The following is an 11,085-nucleotide window of genomic DNA, read 5'->3' as shown; positions in this document are numbered from 1 at the left end:
ATAATGTTATTAATATCATTATTGGAACGATACGTTATTATTAAAATACTAGCTGTGACCGCGACTTCGTACGCTTAAAAAAGTTTGAATAATATTTCCTGTATTTGTAACATTTTTCTTTACTGCTCCGTCCCTATTGGCTGTAGAGTGATTTTATATAGCCCAAAGACTTCCTCGATAAATCCAACACAATAAGATTTTACAATTCGGACCTATAGTTCCTGAGATTACCACGTTCAAGCAAACAAAAAACAAACTTTCATTACCTATATTAGTATAGATACATTAACGATTCAAAGCAAAAGTTATTTCAACTTTAATATTAAACAAAACTTTTGATTTTGATGCGCTCACTTTTACTTTTCGTCATTAAATATATTCCACGAACACATTATCATATTAAATCACAGTAATTGCTTTGATTACAAGTGCTTTAATTGCTGTGTTGAAATAATATCGCCAGATGGTGACAAATTGAGATCTTATCAACATGGTGATTGAGTAAACGGCTTAATTGGTTTTAAATTATGAACTAATAAATAATTTTAATATTTTCTCTTACGGCTTCCAGAATATCGTTTTTATTTATTTTACTGATTACATTATAATAGGAGTTTTAATATTTATGATTTAGTTTTTCCGCTAATTCAATAAAACTATAACCTACGTCACCATTTTATTTAGATTAGAAAAGGTATTTACTTTGTGCAGCTGTGCAGTGGAGACCGCACCGTATGACCTGATGCCCTGATGGCGATGAAAATGACGATCGCTTACCAAATCAATACTTTTTTACAAATTGTCATTGTCTGCCATCGTCAAAAAACGGGCTGAGTTGCACCACCTAACTTTAACGGTAATCGGTGATTATAGTATGGAGTTTGACAGTTTTTTGACGTTTGTCAAAGTTAAAGTAAGATGGTGCAACTGGTGCAACCCAACTGTACTGTAATTTTAATACCCTAATAATGTTGACCCTAGAAAAATGTTTCAGAAATAGCGTCGTTTCTAACTTGTCCATTTCTTGTTACAGATGTAGAAACCTATCCGAGTACATGAAGATTGCTGAAAAAGTCAAGGAGTTCTTCCACAACGAGGGGATCCACTCGACCACAATACAGCCGGAATTTGTGGAACTGCCCCTTGGAGGGAATGAGGTCAGTTTATACTGGACTTAAACTGGATTTTTTCTATGTATAATAATTCATTTACAAAAAAATTAAAGCATAGATGGTGCGGTATATACCTAAATTCTTTAGAAATTTCCTTAGATGTAAACAAACACTTGTGCACACAATTACACCATAATCACTTACGTGTTCATAATATCATACACATTATTTCACAAGCCCATGAAACCAACTTTATTCTCACGATTATACAAGTTTGAAATCAATCTTTGAAACAAATTATTTTAGCAAAATATGTGGACGATGAAAATTTGTGAGACTTGTCAAATTGACTTGAAGTTTAAAATTATGTGTAATCTCCATGTTGTCTCTGACACATCAGTGTTGTAACCTGTAAGTCATAGACAATAATCGGTAAATTTAATCGATTTTATTTCAATTATTCAATCATTTTTATTACTGATTGCATTTAAATTGATTTAAATAGGGTCTTAATCAACAATGTATTTTTTCTTCATTAAATGTAGGTACTACTAATTATTTAATGCACTGCTTTATAAAGCATTATAAATTCTTTCTATAGGTACGTAAATACTACAATAATTTCAATTCGCGATTAACGAGAGGTTTTGTCGCCTCACTAGGGCACAGATTAAAAATGTTTTAATGTCAGTTGGCCATATTTGTTTACATTTAGGGAAATTTCTAAAGAATCCGACTTTAAACATGTCCAAAGACATTTAGTCGTTTTGGATTACAGTATTGTCAACCGTATCAAAGGATTTGGAACTCAACGACAAGACAACCCAGGACAGACTGTCTTGGCGCTTTAGTACGAAGAGGTCCGACCCCAAGTGAAATAAGAGGAAACAGAAGAATTAGATAAGACTTTAATACCAACATTTTAACCAATAAAAGTCTTGTCATAATATTATGCCCGTTTTCACCATCGATCCCTATTTTTTAAGTCACCCCTATGAAAACTAAATTCCTGATATGTGATAGGTGTCACTTAAAAATTAAGGATTGGTAATACTTCTACCTACCCCTAACACTTATGCAGTACTTTATTATTGTGTTCGTATCTAGCGTGAAAGCCTCGTAGCCTAGTTTTTCATACTAAATCTTAAAACGAGGTTTTGCCCGGCTTGTCACATAATGCAATGGTTATTGATATTGTTATAGATAACCAGCGGAGCGTCAGCGGAGGCGCCCTGCGCGCTACACTGCCCTCCCAACGACCTCTGCCACAACGCGACGTGCTGCGGGCCCAACCAGCAAGTGAGTTGCATATACGAGGCGTGAACGACCCTGTACGATCCGAAAGGGGGGCTATTCTTTTTCCCGTAGAAATTGCCTGACGAACAATGAGGGTTTTCGCGAATGAAAGATCCGCTAGATGGCGGGACGTGGATGTGGGGTCTGACTGCTTCATGATTGGTGGATTTTGACATATCTGTCAATGTCATGTCAAAAATAACCAATCATGCAGCATTTGGACCTCGCATCTACGTATTGCCATCTGGCGGATTTTTCATTCGCGAAAATCCTCATTAGAATGCTAAAGTGAAATTCTTTATCAAGTTTTGGATGACGACGTTTTTTATTTGGTTCTTCACATTTTTGGGCGCCTGAATCTCCCATCTCGGATCGGACGGAGTTTTTTCCCTTAATAGTCAATTACCTTTCAAGCATATTGGAAAGATCATAACTATAGGTGATATAAGGACACAAAATTGTCGCTTGGAGTCCGCTTTGATCACCTGGGTGATCAAATCCAGGTGATCAATGTGGAATAGACCTTTATACATACTTCTTCAATCGCGAGAGACGTACCTAACGAAGATCATAACTGTGATACCAGAATTTATGAATGCAATGAAAAATAATGAATTATTGAGGCATTAATTTTTTTTCGGGATTTTTTTATGTGAAGTCTGGGAATCTCTTCTCTTCTGGGAACTTCTTCTCTCAGTTTCCAATTCAACTCCTACATTGCCAGTCCGAACATAGTCTGAATCTTAGCTCTATGTTTGACTAAATAAGTTCTTTCCACTATGCTCCGGGTGATAGTAACCCATGAAAACAACCCTTGAATTCGGTAACAATTTCATATGGTGTGTAGGGCGTTAGCAATGCTGAGCCCCGATTACGGTAATTTTTAACGTCTCCAATCCAGACGCGCTTCATCGATTCTGCGATACGATTGGTCAAAACAGCTGACGTACGCTGTTTTGATCATTACGCTGACCAATCGTATCGCAGAATCGATGAAGCGCGTCTGGCTCTGGATTGGATACGTTAAAAATTACCGTAATCGGGGCTCTGTATTCCTAAGACAAACGCTAATTTCAAGACATAATTTACATCGACAGACTATAACAAATCATACTTAATGTCATGACATTTCATTTCGAATGAAATACTTATTGCTAAGTTTGAATACAATAATAAATAAAACATGTCAAGAAGCAGACATTGCATTATGACCATTCGTTATAAAATATCCATTATTATTATATTTTACTGGTATATCTAGCGCACAATTGAGTCAGTGCCTGATGTATGGGAGGGGTGACATTGACATTTATAAATAAAAATAAAAAAAATAAAATTCATTTATTTCAGGCCAGGGCCCATAAAATTTCAATAATAATAATAATTGCATTAAATAATTAAAATCAAATTAAAATCATATTTATGACAGAGCATACAAATCTGAATCACATCTGTGTGCTTACCATAAGTTTACGTTTATTAGGTGTGCTCGTTAGCGACTTCGTAAAAAAATGTCATTAAATGTATGAGATATTGTGCAGCGCCCCTAGCGGCTACTTTCAAGAAATAAAATCTTCATAGATTTTTTTGACGTACTCGCTAGCGAGCACACATAACGTAAACTCATGGTAAGTACACTGAAGTCTTGCTGACATTTGACGTCCGCCATATCTCAGGCACTGAGTTAAGGGCCCTCGCCCACGGCGACTTTTTGTAGGGATGCAGTCGCGCGTTAGTAGCGCGTTGCAAATGCGACTAACACGCGTTAAAGTCTGTTCGCCGAGAGTTGATAAATATTATGAAATGTCTTGCAATAGCGACTGTCGCTTAATTATCGCATTCTGTATGGCGGGCGTCGTTTGTCACAACGCGCACTGAGTACCATGGTACGAGACACGCAGCTGTCGTAAGTCGTAAAGCGCCCCGGCTGGCGGGCGCGGCGGCGGCCACAGCGTGACCACTTTTAGTAGATTTCTAATTTTTTGGTAGATTTGAGGCAAAGAGAACGATGATTTAGTAGTGCGAAATCGTTTAGTAGAATTTGGTAGGTATTTTTAGAACATTCTTATAAATGGTAGTCCAAAATTAAATTGTAACCGAGCCGAGAATCCAGGCCAAAAAAAAGGCCAGGCCAAATAATCTACCAACTTTTTCATTATATCGACAAAAATAATTAGCGGGCCGCAATTTATAATGAGTTTAGAACCTCTGATATTTAATTTTTTTATCAACTCTCGGCGAACAGACTTTAGTAGCGATGCTATCGCGCGTTTCATAAAATGTCGCCGTGGGCGAAGGCCCTAAGCCCTATAATATTGCTTTAAAGTAAATAAAAAATCTTTTAAACCTATTTAAAAAATCCCCATAACTATAATATTATCAGTAGAATTTATTAGATCACTACAAATAAATATAAATATTCAATCTCAAAACTTGGCCCCAATCTACCTTTACACGTAACTTAGCAGTTTTCTCTCTATTTTCACTTGCAGTTTTTCAGTTTAGAAACGATAAGGGTACGATAATCTTTTTCAAGGAGATCAAAGCCATGAATGGGCACAGTTATGCTGACCGGGATAAATCTACCACGGGGATACTCAAGATAGTTACAGAGGCTTGACAGTTCTGCATTTTATATTGTGATATTAGTTTTATACGACAATAACTGTTCAATTATGTAGATTTTATACTAAATCATGACTTATTATAATGTTTGTGCCAATATTGACAATGTACAAATTTTATGTGTATTATTATTTAAAAAAATAGTAAAATTTATATTTCTTTCATGTGAGTTTGTTTTAAATGTTTGTGTTGTCTGTGAGTAACTCCAATCCCTAAATTTATACTAACAAAACTTTAGACATGGGAAATAATAAGGAATTTGGTGTATAGCGTCTGTTACTAAACAAATTCCATTCATATGTAAGGAATATTGTCCGATATTATTACAATCTTTGTAAAATTTCACCTTATCAATTAATGTCTAACGTATCAAATTCATATCAAGTCATAAAGTTTACTTATATTGAACTAGATTAACTTTAATTGCTTTCAAAGGTAAAGAGATTTTAACACAGTTGCTATGAAAACTCCGTCCTCTATCTATAGGTATAAGGACTTCATTTGGTTACCTTTAAAGGTCAGCCTAATGCGATCAATACCCATGCACTTTTTATGAAGGCCATGAAATTAGTCTAACCTTCTTAAATATGGAAATGACTGGCCAATAAGTACCCAGCGCTTTGTTTGAAAAGGTAAAACAATTGATTATTTAATAGTACACAGTATCGTAAAATTAGTTTCCTATGAACCCATGTAAATGTTAACATACAATACACATTAGTAAACTAGCCGTATCTTACTGCGCCACAAAACAATATTCCATTCATTTTCTATTGATCTAGAACTGCAAGCAAATTACGAATAACAAAGCATTAGATCATCAAAGGCATGTTTCCTCGTACTTGCAGGAATAATACTTTAAAATGGGCATGCTTTTTAGTGTTGCTCAGGGCGTATGTACGGAGAAAATGATGCCATCACCATACTTTTAACTATCAATTAATCACAGTATTTACGACCTACCATGTCAGTACTCAGTATCAATCTTAATCACAAGTGTTAGCAAGCATAGACAAGGAATCAAGGCTATTGTTGACCACATATCGATATTCTTACTAACAAACTATCGATAACACTGCACAACAGCATTTCTGATGATTGGGTTATGTTACATGATATTAGTCCAATTTTTAATGACGATTTCAAATCTGTGATTGAAATGTCTGTATCAGCTCTGGTTAAAAAAATATGACACTTGGGTCTTTTTGTAAAAAAACACTCTTTTTTTAGAGATGATCCTATTTTATGAAGTTGTTAAGTTGAACAACCTTTCTTTTATTTGACTTCCTTGCTGATGCTGAAGGCAGACAGCTCTTCTGAATGATTCAACAGCAGTCAGCCATCATGTGTGTATTCCAGTGGCCCTGATAGCGTCCCTCTATCGTACGAAGGCCCTGGTGGATTTGCTCGCTATGTTCTTCACTTAGATCCTTAAGAGTTGTGATAAAATTGTTCAGGTGATTGCGAAGAGAGTGTAATTCGATGTTTATATTACATCCAACCAAAAAAACATGCTTGTAAGTGACTCATACGTTGTTCGATGTGTAAGAATAGTAAGATTTTTTCGGATTTTCCAAAAAAAAATTAAATTGCCAAAATAACTCATTCCATGTCTTTTCGGAAGACTTGAAGATCCTAAATCTCTAAAACAATCGTTTAAACCATCTTGGCTACATGGTTTTGAAAATTTCGGGTCACATTCAAAGTCTCTACCACACTGACAGTTTTCGCCTCAAAATCCTCATGTGAAGTATCAACATGAGGTTCAGGTGACTTCTTAGGGTTGAAAAGACGTCTACATGCCAAACGTATGCAAGGAATTACCATTTAGTTCAATATTTTTTGGTTAATACCATTTTTGTTCAAAAATAAAAATAACAGTCGTCGCGATGGTTCAAGGGTTCCTTTCAGATCATAGCGGTTTCGTACCTAAATCTACACATATTCTTATTTGTTTATAAACGTAAAAACTCAACGCATCTTTTCCACGCCTTTTGCGGAATTCAAAACTTATCTTTCATTTCCACTGGGTCCCCAAACTAATTTTTGTAAGCCAATTTTACGAACTTTGTCACATTTAAATGGATTATTTAAACATATCCTCTCCGCAAATGAAACAAAATTTATTTAGATCATTCACACAAACACTTCTTAATGCTATCATATTAAATTATACATAGAAAACATAGTATTTTTTGAACTGTCGGCGAATTAAGACTGAAATTTAGCAATTTTTGAGTGAAAGCTATAACACGTAAACAAGAGCTGCTACGAAAAAATGGACGGCAGATTCAGAATCAGCGACGTCAAATTAGTAAACATCATGTAATGAAAGTCAATCATCAGCCAAAAGTTGCAATTTTGTTGTGCAGTGTAATATAATATCATAGTAGGTTCATGCATTTGTTATCATGCCAGGTACCACGTAGCGCAGTAATATTCGACATCTGAAATTGTAAGTAACTGGGTGCAATCATACAGATATCAGCATTCACATCGCTTTTGGAATCGTAATTAGTTGTGTCCGTTTGGGTAAACGAAGTATGGTTCTAATGATAGCTAGGTTTTAGACGTCCACATGCTACGAACATGCTAGTACTCATTAGCGCTTATACATTAAAAACTGCTTAGTTTTACTTCATTTTTAAAATCGAATAACTTCTATAGATGTATTTATCTATTTTACAGGAGCACAGTACACCTTCACCGACAGTCACGCCGTATCTATGCAGACAACGAAACATGGGCTCCAGAACCGAGTCGAATAACTCTATGACAGCCAACGGACAACAAACCAGGTCGGCTACTTGGAACCTTGAAGCTTTAGAATGCGGGTTAGTAGAGTAGAGAGAAGTAGTGACAATTATCCGGCTCGAAGGACCAATTTTTATGCTAATAGCACAATGTTTTACAAATTAGTTGGAAGTCAAAGTGCATGGCAAAAAAGGTTAAATGGTAGCGGTAGAGATAATTGGCAATCGCAACGCATTCTAAAGTTGAAGGTTTATCACTTGGCACATATTTCTTATAAGGGAAACATCGGATGGTATGGTTGATGCAAAACTTAATACCAAGCTGGGTGCTACGTTCACTATTAGAATTAGAAGGTGTATTTCTTGACATTTAAGCTATACTTCAGATTGAGTGAGAGATAGGAAGGAAAATCTCAGTAGCGTCAGAAGGAGTGTCTTCTTTGTGGAAGTGACTAGCACCAGTCACGTCAAAGCACTCCAGAGCATGTCTTTATCATAACAAACGTGGCTGGAGATCATGTACCGATGACAACACATCAAGCTACAACTGGCATCTTGGGTAGTAAGCGTTACTTTCCAACAAAATGTAGAGTTTGATGTGCTGTCAACTGTGCAAGCGCATAATATAACAAGAAACTAAGGCCTAGTTCGCACTACGGCTAAACCCCCGCGTTTTTAACCGCGTGATTTTATAACCATATAATGCAAGCGTCCGTATTGCTGTTTTTTACAGCGTATACGTTTCGGGTGGTCTCCGGTTTGGCGGTTTACCGCTTGCGGGAAAAATCGTAGCGTGGACTCAGCCTAATACTGATGCAAAAGCTGATGTCTCTTTCTCAAGATGTAATTAGTTTTACGTTCAATCACTAGCACCTAGCTTGGTTCTTGCACCAACCTAATCCAAGCCTGAGCGTACAGTAACTAGTGGTTTCTTTTTAGTTCCCTGCTCCCATCGCCCATGGTGGAAGGTGAGCTCGCGGTCTGACAGGCTGGCGTGCCCTCACGGCCCCAGTCGCACGTTATATGTGTGGCGTGATAGCGAATTGACGAGTATTCTGTTCGCATTGAGTGATTTCTTATTATAAGCACAATAGACAGGTCTCACTCTTTAGAGAATTAACGACTCTCCCAGGTCGAGATAAGGTGCAGTTTGTTTACGAAATAACTGTTCAAATAAACTAGAATAACGTACACGTGCAGGCGAAAGTGGGCTGTATTGTCACCTACTTTAGTGTTGATCTAAAGACAAAAGATTATGTTCTAATATTTGACACTTGCGACTGGGAGAGGACAAAATAGGTTAAATTCAGAAGTGAGACCTGCCGTATACCTGAAATATGTAAAAAAACAAATGAAGTACTGACGCAAATAAACTATTGATTGATTGAATCGATTTATGAAGTAGTTTGACCTGACATGTTATCGCTGTGACCGCATGACGCAACTACCTCAAAATTCGATTCAATTTCACTTTATTTAATGTTCTTTACGTAGGTAGTCTGTCATTTGCATAAAGAAATAATGAAGCATTTTGTTTACATGGTATTATGTAAATGACAGATTGTTATATATAGCGTAGAAAACGCGTTCAGTGGCCCCATTTTCATTTGCTTTTGACTTCTAGAAGGTAGATCTAGAAAATCGTTAACCCTAATTTAAAAAAATAATAAAACGTTAATTTATTTCTAATTTAATTCTGAAATCACTCCAATTTATGAATGTAGATTTGCTTGGAAAGCTGGAAAGTGATCGTGCGATTACATTAACACCAAAAGTATTCGTAATTTAATTGAAATTGTACGAGCTAATAAATGTAATGTATTTGTATTTTCCAATAGCCTCTTTACAAAAAGTTTCGCTATTGTTAATACTTGATTCCGTTCCTTTTGTATTAAAAGCCTTGTAGAGACGTGGTAACTCGTGAGTCTCAAATAGTGTATGTGGAATCAATCACTGCGGTTGTTCTTTGTAAATTAGAAACCTCTGAAAAATTCGAATGTTTTCATCCCTCTCACGCATAGCGAGTTGCTTGCATGTGCGATAGTGACAGACATACCCGAAACTATGTAAACGGCTAAGCCCTATTGAACTACTTCAACAACCATAATTTAACAATATAATCTATATATATAAAAATGAAACCCGTTTCGCGTTGTCACGGCATCACGTGTGAACGGCTGAACCGATTTCGATAATTCTTTTTTTTAAATGTTTGTGGAAGTCCAAGGATGGTTCTTACGGAAAAAAATATTGAGAAAATCTCTACGCTAAGGCGGTACGAAGTTCGCCGGGTCAGCTAGTATTAACTAATGATGCGGGGTGATTTAAAAAAATTTGGCAGTGCCTATGCCTTTAAATGAAATCTAATGCCTAACTAAAGAAAGGTTATTTTTCCAAGGCCGCGTCGATTTAACAGATACACTGTTTTTAGTTGCCTGTGACTCACAGTTCCTAATACAATTTTATTCTTATGTCCACCCGATTAGGGTGCAAAATTATACTTAAAATAATTCGGTTGCAATTTGGATGTGTTGTTTTATAACTAAGCATAGTTAAGATATCCGTAGTTATTACTTAGCAATAAGGTGGTAAATACCAAAACAAAGTTGTTGATTACTTTGCTACTGTTTACTTCTGTTGAAAATATTATTTTGTCTACAAGACATGATTTTGAATTGTATAAAAATATTTTGTTGCGTATAGATTTTGACATGGTTTCCGAATTAATTAACAATAAGTATATTCCAAAGTTTAAATCATTAAATAAATTAATCGCTCTTTTAATGTAATATTGACTAAGTTATTTCATTTAATAATAATTTGACGAGCTCGGCTGTTATTGTAGATAAGGCTGGTTTATAAAAACCATCTTAGACCAGACTAGTTTATAAAACCTCTGTGGTGTTCATTGAGCCCATAAAAAGTATTGTATTTCTTCCAACTATTGCAATTAAAAAAATACTATTTAAATAAAATAGGGAGTCAGAAAGCCTGGCGCCAAGTAAGAAAAACAATCTGAAATAAGTTTCATTTTTATATGTCACATATTTACCTATTAATTTCATTGTCAAATAGCCTATTGAGCTGTTATTCTGAATAATTTTGGCGAAAATAGTAAAGCATTTATTTGTGGATTATAGGCATACCTAACGTGACACCCAAAGAAGTTAAATATGAAAATTAATTACCTACCGAAGATTTAATTTACGTCGACGACGCCCTATCCTGATAAGTTTTGTATTTATCCTTATTCCTTACATATAAAGTACAATTACACCGATATAGCTAATATTGTCTTG

At 35.7% G+C, this 11,085-nt stretch overlaps 1 protein-coding gene across 2 annotated transcripts; it reads left to right on the top strand.

Moving 5' to 3' along the window:
* The first annotated feature begins 1,007 nt into the window (after positions 1-1,007).
* LOC114353204 (zinc transporter 1-like) lies at positions 1,008-9,903 on the top strand. 2 transcript variants are annotated; one of them, XM_028305088.1, is made up of 4 exons: positions 1,008-1,157; positions 2,316-2,411; positions 7,722-7,867; positions 8,726-9,903. In XM_028305088.1, the coding sequence occupies exons 1-4, from the start codon at positions 1,056-1,058 to the stop codon at positions 8,769-8,771; spliced, it is 390 nt and encodes a 129-aa protein (XP_028160889.1). In that variant the 5' UTR covers positions 1,008-1,055; the 3' UTR covers positions 8,772-9,903. The 2 variants fall into 2 exon arrangements, with proteins under 2 accessions (XP_028160889.1, XP_028160890.1); XM_028305089.1 differs by having other exon boundaries at positions 1,009-1,157; positions 7,722-7,831.
* The last annotated feature ends 1,182 nt before the right edge of the window (positions 9,904-11,085 follow it).

The sequence above is a fragment of the Ostrinia furnacalis genome, unplaced genomic scaffold (genome assembly GCF_004193835.3).
Source record: "Ostrinia furnacalis isolate ACB-3 unplaced genomic scaffold, ASM419383v2 OfSCF1635, whole genome shotgun sequence".
Taxonomy (NCBI): Eukaryota; Metazoa; Arthropoda; class Insecta; order Lepidoptera; family Crambidae; genus Ostrinia; species Ostrinia furnacalis.
This window is presented reverse-complemented; position numbering and strand designations above follow the sequence as displayed.